At 51.8% G+C, this 22,714-nt stretch overlaps 2 protein-coding genes across 2 annotated transcripts; both read left to right on the forward strand.

Moving 5' to 3' along the window:
• The first annotated feature begins 31 nt into the window (after positions 1-31).
• Positions 32-12,849, forward strand: SF3A1 (splicing factor 3a subunit 1). The gene is made up of 16 exons (XM_015878396.2): positions 32-186; positions 1,990-2,102; positions 3,380-3,584; positions 4,419-4,676; positions 5,101-5,175; positions 5,560-5,710; positions 6,160-6,353; positions 7,000-7,117; positions 7,234-7,419; positions 7,777-7,898; positions 8,060-8,302; positions 9,008-9,218; positions 10,001-10,155; positions 10,813-10,914; positions 11,132-11,203; positions 12,095-12,849. Exons 1-16 carry the CDS (start codon positions 121-123, stop codon positions 12,194-12,196), a joined length of 2,373 nt encoding a protein of 790 aa, XP_015733882.1. The 5' UTR covers positions 32-120; the 3' UTR covers positions 12,197-12,849.
• Positions 12,850-15,409: 2,560 nt separating this feature from the next.
• TBC1D10A (TBC1 domain family member 10A) lies at positions 15,410-22,135 on the forward strand. The gene is made up of 9 exons (XM_015878459.2): positions 15,410-15,686; positions 16,472-16,571; positions 18,805-18,912; positions 19,082-19,188; positions 19,343-19,457; positions 19,627-19,692; positions 19,844-20,033; positions 20,547-20,701; positions 20,858-22,135. The coding sequence occupies exons 1-9, from the start codon at positions 15,487-15,489 to the stop codon at positions 21,248-21,250; spliced, it is 1,434 nt and encodes a 477-aa protein (XP_015733945.1). The 5' UTR covers positions 15,410-15,486; the 3' UTR covers positions 21,251-22,135.
• Positions 22,136-22,714: the final 579 nt, after the last annotated feature.

Below are 22,714 nucleotides of genomic sequence, written 5' to 3' on the forward strand. Positions count from 1 at the left end.
CTGTCGCGACGTTGAGCGTCACTTCCGGCGCGCATGCGCAGTTCGAGGTGCCTGTCCGCCATTTTGTCAGCGTCTCGGCGCCTTCTTTGCGGCCTTGTCTGAGCGGTCTGTTGTATCGCCATGCCGGCTGGGCCTGTGCAGGCCGGGCCTCCGGCGCAGCCAGCGCCGCCTGCAGAGAGCAAACCGGTAGGAACCGCGGCATGGAGGCTTCGGGCCTGTGGGCGGGATTTAGCGAGGGCTGCATGGCCGATACGGGGCTGGGTGACCGGCCACCCCGGGGTTTAATGCCTGTGACGGGGTGCGGCCCCATGTGAATGTACCGTCGCGTTGTTATGGTGGAGTTAACGAGGGAGCGCAGCGTTGTGGTCGTTTAAAAGCAGCGCTTAATGGTGGTGTTACACCGCCCTTCCATCTGCTGCTTGGAGGAAGTGGGGGTGAATGCTCCAAGGGGTTGTTGTGTCTTTCTTTTAACGTCTTTTATAGATCTTTAAGGTTGGGAAAAGCCGCAAAGATCCCCATGTCCGACCCCAGCCGGCCTCCACCGTGCACACTGCCCACGTCCCTTAGTGCCACAGCTCCATCATCCTGGGGCACCTCCAGGGATGCTGACCCCCCCCTTTGCTCTCTGTGCAGCCTTTGGCACTGCATCACCGCTTTGTGGAGAACAACTATTTCCAAATCTCCAATGTTTTGGGTGTTTTTGTTTTGTCTGGCAGGCTTTTAGTTACCATCAAGATGTCCCCTGTATCTGTGCTGTGAGGGAAGGGAGGCACCGTCAGCATCCTACAGAGAACTGCAGCTGGCTGTGCTGGGAGGCAGAGCTGCCCTTGGGGTGATTGCTGGGGCTGTGGTGCAGGTCCTCCCACAACCACAGGGAGGAAAACACTCAGCTGAGCTCTTCTCAGCTCTAAAAAAAGCTTTAAAGCCCTAGTAGGATGGGATGCTATGTGTTATTTACTGTTGGCTTGATCGTTTAGATTCCCATTTCTGGTAGCCCTGCAGACCGTTAGGAATCATAGAATCATTAAGTTTAGAAGAGAGCTCTAAGATCATGTAGTCCAGCTGTCACCCCATCCCCTCTATACCCACTGACCACTTCCCTCTGTGCCACATCCACATGTTTCTTGAAAGCTTCCATGGTCAGTGACTCCAGCACTTCGTGGGCAGCCTGTGCCAGTGCAGCACTGCTCCTTCCGAAAAGAAATATCTATGAATATCCAACCTGCAATGCTTGTAACTTCCAGAGCTGTCCAGCAATACTGAATTCTTCCTGGGTGTGGTGTTATAGGCATGCTTTGCTACATCTTGGCTCAACATCTATAAACTTCCACTGGGTTGAGGCTGAAAGAGCAGAAACACTGGGAAGAGTTGTTTGGTTCCCATGGGATGGCCTTCCTGCTTGTCTCACTCGCAGCAGCCCCCGCAGCAGGTGCCCTTGGCAGGCTGACAAACACCATCTCCTCGCCTGGGAAGCTGCTGAGTGCTGCTGCTTTGCAGGACTACAGGTTCAGATTGTTAAACTATATCTTCGTGCCACGAAAATGTCATGGTCTGAGGAGAACAGGCAGTTCTGTCTGCTGCAGGAGTTGCTGTTTGAAATGCTTAATTCTTCCAGAGCACTCCTTCAGCATGGTATTTCAGAACAGCTTTTTAAGGTACCATAGGACTGTTACTCAAGGTACAGAAACTGAAAGAGAAAGGGAAGTGAATTTTACAACTCAACTCACTAAAAATAAACACAATCAAAGTTTGGACACTACCAGGCTGTGTTTGCACACTCTGATGCTGATGTATGATGTGATATTCGAGATCATTTGTAGCTCCTTTGCTTGTTACCATGTTAGATTTAGGCTGTTTGAATTTACTATCTTGACTAGTGGCAAATACTGCAGAGTGAAATGTGTCTTCCAGAGATGGTGGTTCAGGAATGTTTTTGCTACTTAGGAGGTAGCAATACATAAGACTGTAAGAAAAATGTTTTTCTTGCAGCCAGAAGAGGAGCCAAAAGAGGAAGCAGCACCAGCCAAACCTGTGGTGGGAATTATTTATCCTCCTCCCGAGGTCAGGAATATTGTTGACAAGACTGCCAGCTTCGTAGCCAGGTAAACAGCAGTGGTGTTGTCTTGTCTTTCATGGGAATTTTCTGCCTCTCACCTTCCAGTGCTACTGTCTGTGTGTCTCCAGAAGCTGAAACAAATCACAGTCCCACAGCGTTCCCTGGAGGTTTCTAAGGATTGAATTTTTATCAGTGAGATTGTAGAATAGAGGCAGCAATTGTCTCCTTGGAGATTTAATATGTGCTTTGCTAGAAAAGCTGTGGTAGTAAATAAATTCTTTTTAAAATGACCTGGAGGGCAAACAAAATTGCAGGTGGAAAGGAAGCCTTGTTTGTTACTAGCACTTATTGAATGACTAAGCCAACAGGAGTCATTCATTTATTTTTACTCTACTTTACATTGTGTGGGCAATTACCTCTCCTTTAGGGTACACTAGGTTCCTTGTTGGACCCTGAGGCTCAGTCCCATCCCTGTTCACCTACAACTTCATGAAGTGTGCCAGCACCTGGGGCACTCTGACTCAGCTGTCTCTTCCCTTCTATAGCCAAGGGGATAGAAGTGCATGTTCCCAGGGAGAGGTCTGGGGTAGGTGAACTGCCCATGATGTGCATGGCATATTTATCCTAGTTTAGTGCAGCAGGTTGATTATCACAAGTATAGATGTCACAGTTAGGGGAGAAGCCTGGAAGTTTAATACATCTTTATTCATTTGGGCTTTTTCCTCCTGTTACCAACATGAAAACATAAACTGCTGGTGTTAGCCAGGCCATCTTAAAATGCTGAAGTATTTCTGTCTGTCTTAATGCTATGTGGGGTATCTAGGGACTGGATCTTGGTCTTCCTGGCAGAATACAAATAGCACAGGAGGTAAATACCTCAGCTAGCTATGTGAATTCTGCAGGGCATCCAGACAGGAATACCTACCTTTTCCTTAGGTGAACTTTCTTGAAATGAAACTAGTCTTAAAAACTTGGTGGTCTATTAAGAAACTCATAAATATCTTCTATTAAATCATGTAATCCATACACTGATGCTCGATTTGAATATAGCCAAGTGGAATGGGAAGTTTTTAACTGTCCTGAGAAATATTTGCTGTGAAATGCTAAAGGCTAAATTAGGATATGTACACATAACTGCTGTGTGTGTGACTGACTGCTATGTTGGGTGTGAGTTACATGGAGGCAGGGAGAGGTAAACTTCTTCCACACAGGACAGGAACTTATCCTGAGGGGTGAATGCATGGACACAGCTTGCTGTGAAAGAAACGGATGTTTATGCTTAAGTTGATACCCATTATCTAAACTTATTTTTCCACCCTGCAGAAATGGTCCAGAATTTGAAGCTCGAATTCGTCAGAATGAAATAAATAATCCTAAATTCAATTTCTTGAACCCCAATGATCCCTACCATGCATACTACCGACACAAAGTCAGTGAGTTCAAGGAGGGCAAAGCACAGGAGCCCTCAGCTGCTATTCCCAAGGTCATGCAACAGCAGCAAACTGCTCAGCAGCAGCTTCCACAGAAGGTAAGTGTTCCTTTGCACTTTGATTGCTTCTCACTCATTGTTTCTCACATTGTGATGCTAGGCAGAATGATGAAAGCAGAAAGACAGTGTGAGGGAAGGAGTTAATTGATAAATAGTTGCAATAGAGGACAACTCACAGGCATGAAATTTAGCATCTGGGACTTTCTTCTGATACAGGTGTGCATCCCCTGGTTGCTGGTAACTAAAACATTGTGTAGAAGATCAATAAATTGTATTATTTGGTGCATTTTAATTATACTTAGTTATTCATTGACTTGTTTGGTACTTAAGGCTTAGTGTTCATGTGGAGTGTATGAATTTAGGACTGCCATACACAATCCTTAAATATCCTTTGGGGTTCAGTTTGGGCACGTTGCATGCACTGTCTTAGAGATACACTTCTGTTTTGTTTTCTTCTTTTTTCCTGCCAGAAGGATCATCTCCTTGTGAAAATATGTACAAAATATTGCTTATCTTGCTTAGTTTTCTTCATAGATACTAAGTGGAAAAAGGGTACTGTCTGAGTCTTCTACATGCTTTGCTTGACCTTATGCTGTGTGATATTGACTGAAGGACTGATAATCACTGGAGGATTGTAGTGAAGTCCTGATAGCTTGCAGTGTCATTAGCTCTGGGAACAGTGTTTGTTTTAAAGTAGGCCCAACTACAGGGCTAAACTCAGCATTACTGCTTTTCTTCCAATCCTTACAATTGTCAGAGTATCTATACTAACGTTGTTTTCCTTCCACAGTTGAAGGGAAGATGAGCTCTCTTGACTATTCAGTACCAATTTCTTGCTTGCATTCACTGAGCAGTCTCTGTTCTGCTCTGTAGGTTCAGGCCCAGGTGATCCAGGAGACGGTTGTTCCAAAAGAGCCGCCTCCAGAGTTTGAGTTCATCGCAGATCCTCCCTCAATTTCTGCCTTTGATTTGGATGTGGTGAAGCTGACAGCGCAGTTCGTGGCTCGGAATGGGAGGCAGTTCCTGACTCAGCTGATGCAGAAGGAACAGAGGAACTACCAGTTTGACTTCCTTCGCCCGCAGCACAGTCTCTTTAACTACTTCACAAAGCTGGTTGAACAGTACACAAAGGTACTTGTGGCGTTGCAACTGTCAAGTTGATTTCCTCAGCAGCACTCTTGATGCCCTAAAAAACAGCTGGGCTAGAAATACATGCAGGCCTAGGAGTCCATCCTTAAGGGTGCCCTTTAAAAAGGGTGGGTCTCTTGCAACTTGCTGGCAATATGCAGCACTGAATGCTCTGTTACTTCAGAATATCAAACACTAAAGCAATATAAATACATTTTAAAAGTGGCATCTTTTTAAAGTACTGATTGTAGATAGAAAGGACAGGAGTGAGTAGTTTAACTGCAAGCGCAATGAGTGGCAAGACAGGAGAAATGGAATACAGCCCCAGGGGTCTTTACTATTGTTATCAGTGTGGAAAGAGAATAATTGCAGTTAAGGAGATTTTGGCAACAAGTAGTCACCAGCTGTCCTTTAAAATGTGTTTCAGATCTTGATCCCACCGAAAGGCTTACTCATCAAGCTCAAGAAGGAGGCTGAAAATCCCAAAGAAGTCTTAGATCAGGTATTTATATGAATAACTCAAAATTGCTGAAGCATTTCAGTTATGTGTTGAATTCTGTCTCTGCATACATCTAATTTGTTGTCTATGAATTCCTTGCTGTGAACCTTCAGCAGGGCCTAATGTGTCATATCTGGCTTGGTCTTGACTCGAGCTCCGCAGTTCCAGCTTCAGAAAGCCAATTTATGAGGCTGGCACAGTACCCTTTCAATGGGCAAACCTATGGCTTCTGTGTTATAGTATCTGTTTGCCCTACCCTGGCCTCCAAAGCGGTGCTTGTATGAATACCTTGAAGGGGTTTTTAGGATAAATTTTAGACACCGTAGAGCTTATTATTGTGTATTTTTGGTGTGACGTTTGGTGCTAGCTCTGAATCTGCTTGTACAGGTGTATTACAGAGTGGAGTGGGCAAAGTTCCAGGAGCGAGAGAGAAAGAAGGAAGAGGAAGAGAAGGAGAAGGAGCGTGTTGCTTATGCTCAGATTGATTGGCATGATTTTGTGGTTGTGGAAACAGTGGACTTTCAGCCCAACGAGCAAGGTACTGAAGACAGGCATTGTAACCTCTTGGAACTGTACTTCCTCTGAGCAGAGCATTGGTTTTAGGAAGACATGGGATTTTACAGCTGTGTAGCCTTCAAAATGGAAAGGATAGCTTCCTAATGATGGGATAGGGCTGAGTTTCTTCTGGAATCAAGTAGTATTCTGTGGCAGTGTCTGCTTTTCCATCTTGAAGCGGGACAGCAAAACTTGTCCCATATTCTGGTGGTGCTTTCACCTATAAATGTCTTCATCTCCAGCTGTTGTTATAGTGTTAGTCTGGACAGAGTTTAAAACAGAGTGACTATATGCCTCTAAAATGGCTAAAAAAAAAAAAAACCAACAACAAAACGAAACCAAAAACTGTTTCTCAAGAAATTGGTGCTTCTGTCTTCCCATTATGCAATCAAATGGGACCAAGAAACAAAAGCTGTGTTTTTTGCACTGTAGGGAATTTCCCACCTCCCACCACTCCAGAAGAGCTGGGAGCTCGAATCCTCATCCAGGAGCGCTATGAGAAGTTTGGGGAAAGTGAAGAGGTAGAGATGGAGGTGGAGTCAGATGAAGAAGATGAAAAACAAGAGAAAACAGATGAGCCTCCAACCCAGCTGGATCAAGACACGCAAGTGCAGGATATGGATGAGGTAGGTAGCCAACAGAATTGGCATTATTCTTGCCCTGTGAGATTTGTGTGGGGTTTATTACGTCTTCATTATAATACGTTGCTCAGTATATTGAGGGAATTGAGATTTCCTTCCGATTGAGTTTAAAAATGACCTGTTTCTGCTGAAATACTGGAATATGGTGTATTTAATATTCTCTGTGGCAATACAATTTACAAGAGAAATCTGGGAATTCAGTCACCCGGTGAATTGATGTGAGGTTATTTCTGTCATCCAGTCTTCTAAATTTTCTTACACACTAGGGTCTGGAATGTTGAAAAGATGTCTCATTTCAGACTCTTCCTTTTAACCACTGCATATAATCAGTTTTTCTGTTAGCAAGAAACAAGATCATTGAGACTAACTGTAAGCCCTGGCTTGCCATGCTGTGGTAATGTGGAAGCTGAGGCTTACTTACTTCCTTTTTTGGGTCTGCTTAATTTTTGAGTTTGTGATTACCAAAGGAACCACTGTAGTAGAGGTGTCAAGAGGCGAAATAGCTCAGTTACTCTGAAGCTGCATAATCAGTCCTTGTGGTTTTGCATAGGATTTTTTATGGTGCTCTCAAGTCTTTTATGGGGCTTTTTGACTACTGGAGCATGGTTATGATTTTCTTTCTTTAAATCAGGGTTCAGATGATGAAGATGAAAGTCAGAAAGTTCCTCCTCCTCCAGAAACTCCAATGCCACCACCTCTTCCTCCCACACCAGATCAGGTCATTGTGCGGAAAGATTACGATCCCAAAGGTAAATCAAGCTGGCAAAGATCAGCTGTATTTCTTAACGAATGATCACAAAGGCGTTTGTTTCTAGGCTGCATTTTCTGGTGGTGTGCTTTTAACAGTGTGGTTTTGTTTTTCCAGCTTCAAAACCGTTACCGCCTGCCCCAGCTCCAGATGAGTATCTTGTTTCCCCCATCACTGGGGAGAAAATCCCTGCCAGTAAAATGCAAGAGCACATGCGAATTGGTCTGCTGGATCCTCGGTGGCTGGAGCAGCGCGATCGGTCTATCCGTGAAAAACAGAGTGACGACGAGGTCTATGCCCCAGGTCAGCTTGTGCATCATTGACAAGGCTTGCGAGTTCCCCATCCTAAATTCCTTCTGTGAACATTTTAGTGTGTCTCCTCTCCCCCGAGTTCCTGCTGATAGGGACTGTTTTAAATGTAGCTTTCTGTCTTATGTCCTTAGTGTTCTGATTATCCTGATACTTTTGTTGCTAGTACATCAAAGCCTTTCTGCAAAGATAAGAGCAGAGCATTAGCTGCTGCTGGCCAGTCGTCAGTTGCAGTCCCTTTCTGAAAAGAGGAGCTCTAGGCCATTAGGTAGCAAATAGTTTTAAAGATCATATAGTCAAGGATCAAGTCTCTTTTTATCACTTAGAGGAAGAATTTCTTCTTGCTTGCAGGTTTGGATATTGAAAGCAGCTTGAAGCAGCTGGCAGAGCGCCGTACCGATATCTTTGGTGTGGAAGAAACTGCCATTGGTAAGAAGATTGGTGAAGAGGAAATTCAGAAACCAGAGGAAAAGGTAGAGTGGAAACTGCTTTAATAGGTTCTTGTAGTATTACGAATGCTCAGGATTCTTTTAGACCTTACTACTGTTGTAAAACTGTTGTGCTGATCTCTCTGTAGTTCTCATTATAGTCTGCCCAGGCTGGGATTGCTCTGATGTTTTTTTTATCCTGACAGGTGACCTGGGATGGCCACTCAGGCAGCATGGCCCGCACACAACAGGCTGCTCAAGCCAATATTACTCTTCAAGAGCAAATTGAAGCTATCCATAAGGCCAAGGGACTGGTGCCAGAAGATGACAGCAAGGAGAAGATTGGTCCCAGCAAACCCAATGAAATGCCCCAGCCACCCCCTCCTTCATCGGCATCGAATCCTCCTCCGAGTGCTCAGCCTATCACTTCTGTGCCTCGTCCACCCACAGTAAGTGCTGGGGCTTCCATAAGTAAAGCAGCTGTGGGCATGGATAATTGGAAGGAAGTCCTGACAAAGCTCCACAGTTACAGCAGTGTACTGGCTAGAAACAGATGTTGGGAGAAGTTAGTATTCCAAACTGCTCTTAAGCCTTCGTAGGATCCTTATTAAACTTGCAGTTAAAAACTGAAAATAAGGTCTAGGTGGAGTTATTAATCCTTAGCTGTATCAAGAAGACTCAATGGGTTGCACAGGGGAAGAGCCTGGGTGGTGATGCCTTGGGAGAGGGAAGTATGGCTAACAAATGAATGGATTGGGACCTTTTCTTTTTTAAAACATTTAAAAAAAATAAAGAGATGAGGCAGAAAAACTAAGAAGTGGCAGATAAGAAATGTTCACTGATGACTCACTGCCCGTGTTCTCCTGGAGTAAGGGCTTTGCTGCAACTCTTTCTCTAAGATCGCTGCATGTCTCACAGTCCCTGCAGCTGAGAGGAGGAAGAATTGCTTGATGTGTTAATGAGGTTCTGTGCCTGTTTGCAGGAGGCTCAGGCTGGCCATACGGTGGGCTTGTTAAGGCTCCCAGCAGGCCTTTGCCTGGTAGAAATCCTCACTGTGTTGCCCTGGTGATTTTAATTTAATCAGAACTGTGGGCAGCACTGGGATGCTCATTCCTGCGTGCAATTGCTAAGATAAAATGACCTTCTCTCTGCAGATGCCTCCTCCTGTTCGTGCTGCTGTTGTTTCTGCTGTTCCTGTCATGCCTCGTCCCCCGATGACCTCCGTGGTCCGTTTGCCTCCAGGGTCTGTCATAGCCACCCCCATGCCACCAATAATCCACACCCCACGGATCAATGTTGTCCCCATGCCGCCGTCTGCTCCTCCCATCATGAGCCCTCGCCCACCTCCCATGATAGTACCAACGGGTCAGTGACTTCAGCTCTTTCCAGTTAATTGTCAGTTGATTCCTGTCTGGCGTGGGCTTGAGGCTTGATTCCTTTTTCCCTTTGTGTCTGTAATAGTGGTGTATAATTGGCACTGCAAACCATAAATATAATCTTTTAAGGTTTTTTTTTAATGTTTAGTGTGACTTACCTTATAGCATGACTTCTGGGATTGTCATCTGCTCGAGTGTGGGAGTTCAGTCTTGTTGGTGGGATGCTTTATCTTGGTGTCCCTGGGAGTCTGATTGGGTGAACACTACAAATCCCTGCAGCTTTCCAAGAGGAACCAGAGTAAAGTGGATCTGCCAACACCTCACTGAGTGTTACAGTTTGTTAGGGAAGTTACTGCTGCCAGAGGAAAAGCTGTTATCTGGCTCTGGCTCTGTTCTTTGTAGTGGCTGCATAGCATTGTGGTGGTTTTAAGTTAAGCACAACATAAAAACACTTCTGTCTTGGTTTTTTTTTTCCCTTTTCCTTTTTATTTAAATTGAGGTGCTGGCTGCTAAATTCAGAGCGTTTTCTTTTCTGCAAGATCTGCAGGAAGCTCCCATTCTGCTTGTTGTTTTTTTTCCTGGACTCTCTCCCCTTGTGGAAGATCTTATGTTTGAAGTTCGCATGGTACTGCAGGCTATATTAACTTCTTGCATGAATGGCAACATTTATTTTCAGTCTTTGTTAGTCTGCTAAAAGAGTTCGTGTAAGGGAGTATCTGCTGTATGCTCAGTGGATGACTGTGTGTTGTGCTTTCCCTCATCCCATTCCAGCATTTGTTCCAGCACCTCCCGTGGCTCCAGTTCCTTCCCCAGCGCCAATGCCTCCTGTTCACCCACCACCACCTATGGAGGATGAGCCAGTTTCAAAGAAACTGAAGAGCGAGGACAGCTTGATTCCAGAGGAGGAGTTTCTGCGCAGGAACAAGGTATGTGTGCGAGTGAACTCTCTGCTTGTTGAGAAGTGGAGTCCTGGCCCTGCTGAGCTGTTCAGCCTCCTGTGCTCAGAGGGGTTGTAAAGTCCATTGAGAACACAGAGGGGAGCTGATGTATTTCAAAAGAAAGTGACTTGCTGAGATGGCTCCTTCCTACTGTCATACCTGAACTGCCCTATATTTTACTACAAGGAGCGATGTAGTGCTGCACACAGATGGTGCTGTTCTGTAATTAACAGCAGTGAGAAGTAGGGTTATAGTAATGTAAAGAAGAGATAATGCTGATAAGCTTTTAAGTAGAAGACTGTTAAGCTGGAGGTGCAAGGAGATTTAATATATCAATGTCAACATGGTAGTATGGCAATGTAATATCTTCCGTAACATGAATGAAATGTTAGACTGAATTCCTTTCTGAGTAACAGCATCATGTTGGGTTGGGTCTTAAGCCCTTTAAGAAGGGAGCACTGTTCTCCTGTGCATTTGTTTGCATTATGAAGCCATCTCTTTAGTACCACCGTGTTCACTGCAAAATACTCTGACTTTCAAGATATGTGATTAATATTGGGAAGGTCTGTAAATACTTTGTCTGCTGCTCTTATCGCAGTCCTGAGACTCCTTGCCTGTGAAAGACCTTATCTTTGTTTCCCGTAGGGCCCAGTCACAGTCAAAGTCCAGGTCCCCAACATGCAGGACAAGACCGAATGGAAGCTGAATGGCCAAGTGCTGGTGTTCACCCTACCGCTGTCAGACCAGGTATGTAGCTTATTAACCCGGTCTTTACCCCTTGCTGTGTTCTTACGGAGTGTTTCCACATTGAGAACAGGGGTTGACCTGCATTACAGGAGCTGTAAAATTCTGCATTTTTGCCACGCCGTGGCTTCTTGCCAGGCAGGGTTGTGTGGTGGAGGTCTTCATGTTGGCCACCTGTATAGGGGGAAAAAGTCTGAACAAGGCTTTTGTTTCTTCCTAGGTGTCCGTTATAAAGGTTAAGATCCACGAGGCCACAGGGATGCCAGCTGGGAAACAGAAGCTGCAGTATGAGGTGGGTAACAAGCCCTTCAACGTTGCTTGTATTTCAGTGCTTTTTCACAATAAAATGGACTTTCTTCAAGAAAGTGTTATACCACTAAGACACAGAAAAGAGCAGAGGGAATGGATGTTTTCGCCTGTGCAGCACACTTGGTTACATCGCTGTGCATTGTTGATGCAGGACATGCTTCTAATAGTGGCATCAGTGCATCTTCACTTTGTCACTGTTGAGGATGAGGCCTCAAGGCTTGATGGTATGCTCTGAAATTCAGCCTGTTTTGTGGAAGGACTTCTTGGTTGGAGGTTCTTTTTGTTTTGAAATGCAGCAGCTTACCTTTGTCATTCTGTGGTGAGCTCAAGAGGTGAGCAAGAGTACATTGAAACCCTGGGAACTCTGAAGCAGTGGAGGAAGGAAACTTCTCGAGTCTGGAGCTTTTAGAAAAGCACTGCTCCTTATTAGTAACTTGTTTTCAGTCATGCATGTGCACAGCTCAACCTGCTGCCTAAGCAGTGAACTTTGAGCTCTTACCTCCTTTGGAATCAGGCTATGGGCAGATAATGTTAACCCTTAGCAAGAAGTAAAGCTTAACTAATTTTGTAAAGAACGAAAAAGGGGAGGAGGGGACCTGAGTAGCTTCATTCGTGACTGATTCTGTCTGTCTGTTTGTAGACAGCAATTGTATATCATCTGTTTATGCTCTTCTGTAATTCTCAGCATACCCACCTCTTCCAGTGCCAATTTTGAGACACTGGGGTCTCTCCAGGCTTTTTCAAAGCCTAAAGCACTTTTGTCATCACCTTGTTTTGAGAGCAGTGTCAGGAAGGCTTTGTCTATGTGTGGCTTTGTGGGAGTGGACCATGAAGGTTTGTACCCTGACTGCCTTTATTTTTGTCTTCCCCACAGGGCATCTTCATCAAGGATTCAAACTCCCTGGCTTATTACAACATGACAAGTGGCTCTCTGATTCACCTGGCACTCAAAGAAAGAGGAGGCAGAAAGAAATAGGAGCTCTGGAATCCAGAGATGTAACAGGGCTGCTTTGCCACTTGTGTAACCCCAGCCATTCAAATCCTCCAGCCTTTTAGGGGCCGCTGTGACAAGCTGTCGACTGCCTACCAGCTCTAGATTAGAAAGGGAGACAATGAACCCATACCTGGGTGGCTGATAAGAGGGGGAAGCTGGTAGAGCCCTGAAAGCTGTGTACATGTAGTGAGCTAGTGTGTAGCTGCAGCAGTCTGTCAGTGATCTTTGCTTAGCTAGAATGATGGTGTCCAGGTTTGCTGTCTCTACAGTGAATTTCCTAATGAAGCAACATTGAGGTCATGCCCAGCTTAGTCTAGATCCATCTTTATTCGAGGGATTTTCTGACCAAGAACATCATCTGTCTGACTACAGTATTTGCTGCTTCACTTAACCTCTTTTTTTTTCCCCCTAATTGAAAATTTACTTCTTGATACACTTACTAAGCCCTTTGTTCTTTCTGTCTCATATCTAGGAGCCTCTTGCACTGACCTTGACTTGGAGTTTTATCCTCTCAGTATGAGTGTGCGTGGCTGTCAGTTGTGATAAAGGAGATCTGGGGCTGCATGCTAAGCAGCTTCATTCTCGTTCTGTACAGCCTGTGATTTGTTTTAATAAACGTGCATCTCAGTGCAGGATCCTGTTTGTGGCAGCTCTCATTCTTTGGGATTTAGGCTCTTTGGATGGATTTCGTTCACTCTGGTCTTAAATATGTTATGGAGAAATGCTGGCTTTCATAATCAAAGTGTTTGCTCTGGGAAATGCTTGTATTTCATACAATAGGCTGCAAGGAAAGGATTTAGTTAATTTCCTTACTGCCACAGTTATTCCTGAGCATAACACAGCTGTGTGTGCTAATGTCTGTGTCCATGTATGGGTGTAGAGAGAAGGTTTTGAGCCTAAGCCTCATCAGTGAGAACCCTCTTGGAAATGGTCTTATCCTCCCTGTCCTGCAGTTAACATCTCTTGGTCCTGGGGAGCCTATAGGTCCAGAAAATAGATCAGATCTGTGCTGCACTTCGATATGCACGTAGCACAAACAGCGAGGTGGCATTAAGCTGTGCAGGTCAAGGAAGGCTGGTTGTCTGTTGCTGCCCCAGCAGCGCTGTGATTTGGGCACCCTCTGCTCTTTTGGGACAACCCAAAGCTATGGGTTGTTTGTTGGGTTTTATTCATGGGGTGGAGATGGAGGGGATGGGAGGGTTGTTCTCTATTGGCGGTGCTCAGGCATTACAGGAACATCCTGTTTACCTAACTGTGCATAGGGGAGAGAGAAAGAGACGAAGCAGGAGGGAAGAGACAACACTGCACCCTGCATCCAGGCAGCTGAGGAAGCACAATGCTGTCAGAGCTGCCTGGCCTGAGCCCAGCACAGGTGGTTGTGGTTCTGCTCCCAGCTGACAGCTGCCCTGTGTCCACACTAACACAGCCTGCTCCTCTCCAGCGCTGCAGGATGCTGAATTACCACTGCTGGATGTGCTCCTGGCCTGCAGGAAGGCATGCTGTAAGTACTTTCCTTTTGCACTTCAAAGCTTGACAACAGTTGGGTAAGGTCCTTAAGAGAAAAGGAAACAGGGTGATGCAGCTTGGAGTCATTGCAGTGCAGGGGGAGGTTTACTGAAAGCAGCGTGCACACAGCCAGCCAGCGAGTGGCGTTTCCCAGAGCTGATAGAAACTGCAAAGAAAGCTGTGAAATGGAGAAGTCTCATTTCTGCATCCTGTGCAGGACCTGAGCATCACGGGATTGCATTTAAGGTCACCCAGCTCTTCTCTCTTTGCCGTTGTGCAAGAACCTGCTCCTCCCGTGCGGTGCTTTCCTCGATGGCTGTGCTGTGTGCTGATGACATTCCCAGCCTCCAGCAGTGCCAAGCCCCGTTTATGAGCCTGGCAGGGCTGTGCTCAGGCAGGAAAACCCGCCGCAGGCTTCAGTGCTGCTGGAGAGCTGGAAATAGCTCACGTGGAGCCCTGCCAGCAGGCAGCCAATCTACATAGCGCAGATAAACGTTGTAGCAGACTGTCCGTGTGTATCTTTGCCTACAAAACAACTGCTATCACAGACCGCCACTTCGGGGGGAAGGACCTGCAGCACAGCGTGCCACAAGAGTCTGGAAAGGGGCTGATGTGCTGAGCTCAGGCCTGGGCTCTTTGGTGGTTTGTGAAGGGTCCTCATTAACAAAGCTTTGCTTGTTTAATTTCCTTTTTTTCTTGTTGTTAGGAGGAAATCAAGCCCTGGTTGGAGGCACTCAGTGCTGCTCTGGCTCACGGTGAGATCACAGAATCACCAAGGTTGGAAAAGACCTAAAAGACCATCCAGTCCAACCATCCACCTAATACCAATAGCTCCCACTGCGCTGTGCTGTGAAGCTGGGGGGCTGCAGGTGTGGCCCAACACGAGCTGGGGCAGCTCTGCAGTATCACCCAGCGCTGGGCCGGGCCCTGCCGCACCCTTTGGGCTTTATATTGAGCACGGCCAGTTCTACCTGCTGCTGTGCTGTGGGAGTGCCCTCAGTACAGGGTAGCACTGCGGTGCTGCTGGGCTCACTATGGGCCTGGTGCAGCCCTGGGCCCAGCACTGTCCCGGTGCCTGCAGGTCCCCCTCAGCCCCTGCTCAATCTCAGCGCTCCCAGTTTAGTTCCAGTGCTCCCAGTTCATTCACAGAATCACAGAATGATCAAGGTTGGAAAAGACCTAGAAGATCATCCAGTCCAACCATCACCAATACTTCCCAGTTAAATCATATCCCTCAACACAACAACACATAGGACCCCATAAAGACCACATAGGACCCCGGGATCCAGTTCCCCCCCAGTCCTGTCCCAGTGCCTCCTGTCACATCCTCACAGCTCCCAGTTCCACCCCAGTCAGCTCTCGGTGCCCATCTCAGCACAGCCCCCATCCCTGTTCACCATCACCATCCCATCCCTGTTCACCATCACTATACCCCATCCCTGTACCCCATCCCTGTACCCCATCCCCTCCCTGTACCCCATCCCTGTACCCCAGCCCCTCACCCCGCCCTTCTGCCACTACCGGGCCCGGCGGAGGCAGTGGACGCCCTGATTGACAGCTCCCCCTTTCCCCTCGCCCAATCCCTTCTCCCGTAGGGCGGGCATTCGCGTCCCTCCTTCCCTCCGATTGGTCGAGCCTCTTCTCCCGCCTCCACCCCTTCTCCTCAGCCAATAGCGAGGCGGCGTCGGGGCGTGGCGGTTGGCGAGGGGCGTGTCCGCCGCCGTGTCCGCGGCATGGAGGAGCGGCCGCCGAGCCGCTGAGCCGCCATGGCCAAGAGCCGCGGGGGCGGCGGGCCCGGCTCGCCCGGCAGCGCTCGGGGCCTGGCGGGGACACGGGAGAGCCTGGCTGAGGCGGGAGGAGACGAGCTGAGCTCGCTGGGATCCGACTCGGAGGTGAACGGCGGCCCCGAGGAGCGACGGGTCGATAAGTTCGGCTTCATCGTGGGCAGCCGCAGCGCCGAGGGAGCGTGAGTGGGGCCGGGGGGGGTCGGGGCTGAGTGAGGGGGGCGGGATCCGCTCATAGAGCACACGGTTACACCGCGCATACAGCCGGCAGCCGCCCCGTTCTCCTCCCGCTGCCGCCGCTCGGCCCAGGCCTCCATCCTCCTTCCGCCCGCCGTGCTCTGCGGGGACCCGCTGCTCCCGGCCCGTTGGTCGTGGCGGCCCGGCCCGGTTGGCTCCGGCCGTTGTGCGGCTGTCATTAGCGGGACACCGGCCGTATCCGTCCATCCCCCGCCGCTCCGAGCGCTGCCGTGGGGCGGCATCCAGCCGGTCTGGGCCGCAGTGCTGCTCTATTGCACACACACGGAGCGGCCCGGCCATAACTACACCGCTTAGAGCTGTCATCATCCCCCGTGGCACCCGACACACCGCTGCTAACGGCCCCCAGCCGGCAATGAGCCAGCCCGGCATCCAGCATCCAGCATCCATCCGTCCCGCTTCACACGCCTCATTGAGCCCCGCACTCCCCGTCCCCATCTGCTGGTCGCTGTTTTGAGGCTGCCCTTGGAGCTCAGGCTGCTCTAAACGATTGTGTTTGGCCCCGTCTGACCCTGGGTGGGGCCTCACGGGGCGTCACTGCGATGGGGCTGCACATGGATGTGGCACCAGGCACAGCACATAGGGGCAAGCTGACCCCATAGAGGGGCTGTGCCAGCACAGAAACACGGGCAGGCAGCACCAAAGGGACGGGTGGCCTCTGGGGTGATGGGTACAGGGTTTGCAGTCCCACTGATGTCCCTTTGCTCCACAGATTGGAGGAGGTTCCCTTGGAGGTGCTGCGGCAGCGTGAGTCCAAGTGGCTGGACATGCTCAACAACTGGGACAAGTGGATGGCCAAAAAACACAAGAAGGTGAGTGCCCACCTGCTGTCTCCATGCAGCAGATAGGGACAGCTGCGTGTAGCAGCATCACAGGGGGACTTCAGTGCAGCCCAGACATCAGCTGGTCCCTACAATTGTGTTGTCCTTGAGTGATGCTGTTGGCTCAGGTGGGCTGTTCCCCTTCCAGCCCGGCTGCTGCTGCTGCTCACGGCTGCTCCCTGCTGGGCTGCAGCTTCCCAGAGCTGGCTTGGCTGCCTGTGAGCAGCCATGGGAATTGTTAGGTCATGGAAACTTCTGCTCTGAGCATCTTGCAGACTGCAAACAAAACAAAACGAAAAGCTGTGGGTAGGAAATGGTGGAGGCTGATGTGCAGGATGCAGCCTGCAAGCTGGGGTTTGGCAGGAGGCTCAGCCCATGCAGGACTGCTTTGGTGCTTCCCAACATCCTGAGGGTGTGAATGGAGCAGGGATGGGACGCAGCGAGCCCCAGGGTGCTGCCTTGTCACTGACAGAGGTGGGGAGGGCTGGGGGTGGCATAACCCTGATGTGCCATGTCCCCTCTTGGTGCTGTTTGTGGCATTGCTCGGTGCCTGGTGACCCACAGAGGAGTCCTTCATCTGCTTCTTGTTGCTTCAAAAGGGTCGCTGGGAGCTTTTGGGGATGCTGCAGGTGGGTGCTTTGTTTCCGCCGGTGCTGTGTGCTGCTCTCTGTGTGCTTTCCAGGCTCTGCTGAGTGCCTCGGCAGCCATCCTGCTGGCAGGCAGCTCCCTCGTGCTCAGGCTGAGCTCCAGGAGGTCCCCATGGAGCTCCATGCGCTCAGTCCTTCAGCAGAATCAGAGCCTGGAGCCTCAGGGGGCTGCTCCAGAGAGCTGCTCTGTGCCCAGGCCCTGCAGCCGAGTGGCTCATTCGCACCTGCACTTCTCCACTGTGCTGAAATGGAGCTGTCCTGGCTCACATCCCACCAAGCTGAGCAATGCCAGCTCTGCCTGCTGCTCCCTGCCCTTTCCAGCCGGCCCGTGGGAGTGCAGACACATGGGCAGCTCCGGCGACACTTTGCTTGCGGCCTCCCCCAGCCTGTGTGAATTCCTGGTCTCCCAAAGGGCACACGGGGGTGATGGCAGGACAAAGTTTGGAGCCGGGGTGGCCCATAGGGCTCAGCCTGCCCCAGCTGCATGGCTCAACCAAGCCTGAGCTCCCAGCAAGGCGGCTTCCTTCCTGGCTGCTTAGCCAGCAGGAAGGGGAGTGAAGAGGGAGCTGTCAGCGGCCGAGCTGCCCGTGGCTGCCTTGGGCATTGCCCACAGCATTTCCTGTAAGCTCAAAACCCTCACGGGGCCCAATAGGGTAAACACAGCAGTGCTGCGGTGAGGGTGCAGCAAGGAGTGTGGCGTCAGCACCGTGCTGGGAACACAAGTGCTTGCTTCTGAGTTACGCTGGCAAACAGGGAGAGCAAGCTCTGGGCAGGCAGGCGGTGCCCAGGGCTGCAGAGCCTCAGGGTGCTGTTGGCTGCAGCATGCAGAGCCCTGGCACTGCTCAGGCACAGGGTGTGTGCCACCCTGTGTGTGAGGAAGTGAAGTGAGGTGACTGTGTTGGAATTACTCAGGGCTTTGTGCTCAGTGTCCATCTCATGGGACCACAGGGAGCTCATGGCACTGCTTCACCAGTGGAGCTGGACAGGAGCAGGAAGGGACACAGCCTGGCTTCAGGTGGCAGCTGCAGGGTTAAGTGTGTCCGCTCTGTGCTGCGGAGCTGGCACCCACGCTGCCCAGCCTGGACTTTGCTCTGGCCAGTGCCAAGGAAACCTGGAGCTGGCTGGGCACAGAGCCCGGGGGATCAGAGCCTGCCCCCTCTGCCCCAGGTTCATGGTAGGGCTGCAGAGTCCTCTCCTCTGCCTGGGCCATAGTGTGGGGATGGAGCCAGCCGCTCCCTGCTTGGCTATGACGTTTGCTTTTCCAGTTGCTTTGAGGCAGAACTAGGCTTGTTGGGAGCTGTTTGCAGGCTGCATGGCCTCAAGCAGCTCCAGGCACCTCCCTGCAGCTCTGTCTTGCTGACACACTGAGAGCAGGGCTGGGGAGAAGGGGCTGAGCACACCCCGGGCTGCCCAGATGTGTCAGCACAGCACGTGGCTGGGCACCCTGTCCCCAGTGGTATAAGGACACATCCCCTGGTGTGGGGGTTGTGATACTGGCATGGCTCATGTCTTGCCCTGGGAGTCTTGGTGCTCCTTGCTGTTGTGCAGCTCCCCTGACAGCTTTGTTCCCTGCCCAGATCCGGCTGCGGTGCCAGAAGGGGATCCCACCTTCATTGCGAGGCCGAGCGTGGCAGTATCTCTCCGGCAGCAAGGTCAAGCTGGAGCAGAATGTTGGCAAGTTTGATGTGAGTGTGACTGGGGACCTTCCTGAGCCTGCAGCTCTGAGGAGCACGCCAAGCAGCATGAGCTGATGAGGCAGATGTTTGGGGTAGCTCCAGCTCCATTGACACCCCACTGGTGCTGGGATGGGGCCGCTGCTTGGTTGGTGCTCTCACCCCAACCTTCTCCTCCCAGGAGCTGGATGTCCTCCCGGGGGAGCCCAAGTGGTTGGACGTGATCGAGCGGGATCTCCATCGGCAGTTCCCCTTCCATGAGATGTTTGTCTCACGTGGAGGCCACGGGTAAGTGGAGAAGCTGCACCTGGCATGGAACTGCAGCTTTGGTTTTGTGGAGGGTGAATCCCGGCCCATGAGCTGATTGCTGGGGGAGATGGGCACCATGGTGTCACTTTGGGTCTGTGTGGATGCCCCCCTTGACATCTCCTTCTTCCTGCAGGCAGCAGGACCTGTTTCGGGTGCTGAAGGCCTACACGCTGTACCGCCCGGAGGAGGGTTATTGCCAGGCACAGGCCCCCGTGGCTGCTGTGCTGCTCATGCACATGCCAGCTGAGGTATGGAGGGACCTGCTGGTGGGCACAGTGCTCAGTTGGTGGCAATGCATTACCCCAAAGAACAGCACTCAGCCCCGTTGTGCTCTATGTGAAGCCTTGGAGCGCTGTGGGGCTGCAGGGCTGTCCCCTGCTGGTGCCTGCAGCTCACCCGGTGTCCCTTGGTTTGCAGCAAGCGTTCTGGTGCCTGGTGCAGATCTGTGAGAAGTACCTCCCTGGCTACTACAGCGAGAAGCTGGTGAGTTGGGGACCCACAGCTCCTTCCACGGGGCAAGAAGGGGTGTGTGGGCACTCCCACAGTGGTGGTCCTGGTGGGTTGGGGCCAGGCACAGAGAAGCTGATACCAGGGCTGAGCCAGAACCTGTGGTCATCCAGCACTGTCCCTGCAGGAGGCCATCCAGCTGGATGGGCAGATCCTCTTCTCGCTGCTGCACAAGGTCTCACCCGTGGCCTACAAGCATCTGAGCAAGCAGAAGATTGACCCCATCCTCTACATGACGGAGTGGTTCATGTGCGCCTTCTCTCGCACGCTGCCCTGGAGCTCCGTGCTGCGTGTCTGGGACATGTTCTTCTGTGAAGGTAAGGGCTGTGTCCTCCTGGGGTGGTGGGATGTGGCATAGAACAGCAGAGTGGATCAGCCTGGAGAAGGAAAGCTGCCAGGGAGACCTTGCTGAGGCCTTCCAGTATCTAAAGGGGATGTAGGGAGTGCAATTATAGGATGAAAGGTAACGGCTTTGAACTAAAAGGGGGGAGACTGAATGAGATGTTGGGAAGAAGCTCTTTGCTTAGACTGTAGTAAGGCCCTGGCTTGAGCTGCCCAGAGCAGCTGTGGGTTCCCCATCCCTAGTTCTGAGGCCAGCCTGGGTGGGGCTCAGCAGCCTGAGCTGGTGGGAGGCGTCCCTCCAGTGAGCTTTTGCATCAGTGCTTATACAAATAAACCTCGCCCAATGGGCTGCATTGTCCCAAATGGCAGCGTTTATCCTCATGTGTGCCTTGCTGCTAGCAGCACCTGCTGGCCGTGTGCTGTGTCCCAGCTCAGCTGCTGTCCTCCTGTCCCACCTGCCACTCACTGCCTCACTTCTCTGCTTCCAGGGGTGAAGATCATTTTCCGGGTGGGCCTGGTGCTGCTCAAACACACCCTGGGCTCCTCAGACAAACTCAAGTCGTGCCAGGGCCAGTATGAGACCATGGAGCGGCTGAGGGCCCTGAGCCCCAAGATCATGCAGGAGACCTTCCTGGTGCAGGAGGTGAGGTGCTGGGGGGCCCACGCCACACTGGGGGCTGGGTGCCCATGGGTGGGCAGAGCTCATGACCCCATAGACCTGGGTTTAGGGGTTCCTCTGCTCCTGGAGGGTGCTGCTGTCCCTGAGGGAAGGACGTTATGAGCACAGCTCTCCCTGCAGGTGATTGAGCTGCCGGTGACGGAGCGGCAGATCGAGAGGGAGCACCTGATCCAGCTGAAGAAGTGGCGTGAGACACATGGGGAGCTGCAGTGCAAGTCCCCCCCGCGCCTGCACGGTGCCAAGGCCATCAGCGAGGCCGAGCCCCCCACCCGCAAGGCACTGGAGCCCGTGCCCTCCATCATCGTCCCATCTGGGCCTGCCCCGGTGCCCAAGGCCCGTAAGAGCAAGGAGAAAAACCGTGAGAAGGCCTCAGTCAGTCCCACCAGCAGCCCTGGGGCTGAGGGCAATGGGGCGCCCGGTGCTGCCCGTGAGCTGCTGCACCCCCAGAGCTCCCCCCACCACCAGTCCAAGGAGAGCTTGTGCTCGCGGGAGAGCGAGGACACGTACTTGTAGGGCCGGCGCGGCCCCACGGCCGGGCTCAGCTGGGCTGTGTTCGGACCCGGGCTCCAGGACGCTGCTCCCTCTGCGGCCGAGGGCAGGAGGGGGGACCCCAGGGTGGGAGGGGACCCTCGTGGCGCCTGGCAACGGGGGCTCGGGGCTGGAGGGAGCAGGACGTGGCTGATGTGGGCTCGTGTGGCACCGTGGGGGCGCCGGCTGGGTGCCCAATTAGGGTCCCGTGGGGTGACCAGTGGGAGCTCAACCCAGCGCGGTGACATGGCGGTGCATCCAGCCGTGCTGTCCCCAGCCCTGCAGGGTGCTGGCACCTCAGTGGTTGGAGCCCTGGCACAGGGTGGCTGAGCCACCTGAGCTCCTCCGCCGCCCCTCAGGGGCCAGGCACGAGCCCCCCCCTCCTCATCCCATCACCCCACGTCCCCTGCAACCCTCCCCCCATCCCCTGCCCACCCCATGCTGTTGGGGCAAACCCAGACCCAGCTCCCCATTGTTTGGGGCTGGGGGTACGTGAGGAGTTGGGAGCAGCCTCTGCTCCCCACCCCCCCCTCTTTATCTAGTGAGGATGTATCAAGCTGTAGCCCAATATGTAGTATGAATTTACCTATTCACTGAGCCTATTTATTATTCCTCCATGGCAGTAACTCTTGCAGGCCGGGGGCCGAGGTTGGGAACTGCAGGCGGGACGCACCGGAGGCAGCAGGATTGGATGGCAGACCCCGTGCCCTGCAGGGCCGAGGTGAGCCGGGGCTGGGGGTGCTGCCTGCTGCGGGGTCCCCTCTCTTCCCCCCTACCCTGCGTCGTGGGCAGGGGGAGGCTTTGTAAAATACAGCGGGGCAACGTGGTTTTGTACAAAGGGGAAATAAAGCAGGATTGTGTAAAGGCGCAGCGTGTGCGGCTCCGTGGGTTCAACGTCTCTTTGGGTGCCGTGGCGGGGGACAGGGGTGCTCCATCCCCTCCATCCCCTCCATGCTGTTGCTCACACTTGCTGTGTGCACGCAGTGTGGTTTGGGGCCTCCCTTCCCTGCCTGGTGGTGGCTGCGGGGTCAGAGGTGGCATCACTCAGTGGCAGCATCCCTATAACTGCGGGGGAACTTCTCTCGTGCATCCCACCTGATGATGTGCGACCGTCCTTTATCCCACCCCGGTGTCCTGCAGCGTCCTGTAAAGGGGTTCATTGGGGACACAGCAGGGAGGTGACCGCCTCGCTGCCCCTCCCAGCCCCGGGGCCCAACGCTGTTTGAAGCGCAGATGAGAGACGCCGAGCTGTGCTGACGCACCTGGAGGTCACCTCCAGCCCCGGGGCAGCTCGGCCGGCTGCCCATCTCGCAGCAGAACCGGGAGCAGCTCCGCTCCCCCCCCCCGCAGCCTCCGTTCTCTGCTTTCCACGTACAAAATGGTGCTCCCTGCAGGCAGGAATGGTGCAAGAACTTCCATCCCCCCTTCCCCAAATCCCTCTGCCCACGA

Source organism: Coturnix japonica, chromosome 15 (genome assembly GCF_001577835.2).
Source record: "Coturnix japonica isolate 7356 chromosome 15, Coturnix japonica 2.1, whole genome shotgun sequence".
Classification (NCBI taxonomy): Eukaryota; Metazoa; Chordata; class Aves; order Galliformes; family Phasianidae; genus Coturnix; species Coturnix japonica.

Excerpts from the sequence above, each read along its gene's own strand:
- SF3A1 (XM_015878396.2), top strand. The coding sequence starts at position 121 with ATGCCGGCTGGGCCTGTGCAGGCCGGGCCTCCGGCGCAGCCAGCGCCG. Across the intron at positions 10,915-11,131 it reads CCCTACCGCTGTCAGACCAG|GTGTCCGTTATAAAGGTTAA; the intron begins GTATGTAGCTTA and ends GTTTCTTCCTAG. Across the intron at positions 11,204-12,094 it reads AACAGAAGCTGCAGTATGAG|GGCATCTTCATCAAGGATTC; the intron begins GTGGGTAACAAG and ends TCTTCCCCACAG.
- TBC1D10A (XM_015878459.2), top strand. The coding sequence starts at position 15,487 with ATGGCCAAGAGCCGCGGGGGCGGCGGGCCCGGCTCGCCCGGCAGCGCT. Across the intron at positions 15,687-16,471 it reads AGCCGCAGCGCCGAGGGAGC|ATTGGAGGAGGTTCCCTTGG; the intron begins GTGAGTGGGGCC and ends TTTGCTCCACAG. Across the intron at positions 19,189-19,342 it reads GTCTCACGTGGAGGCCACGG|GCAGCAGGACCTGTTTCGGG; the intron begins GTAAGTGGAGAA and ends TTCTTCCTGCAG.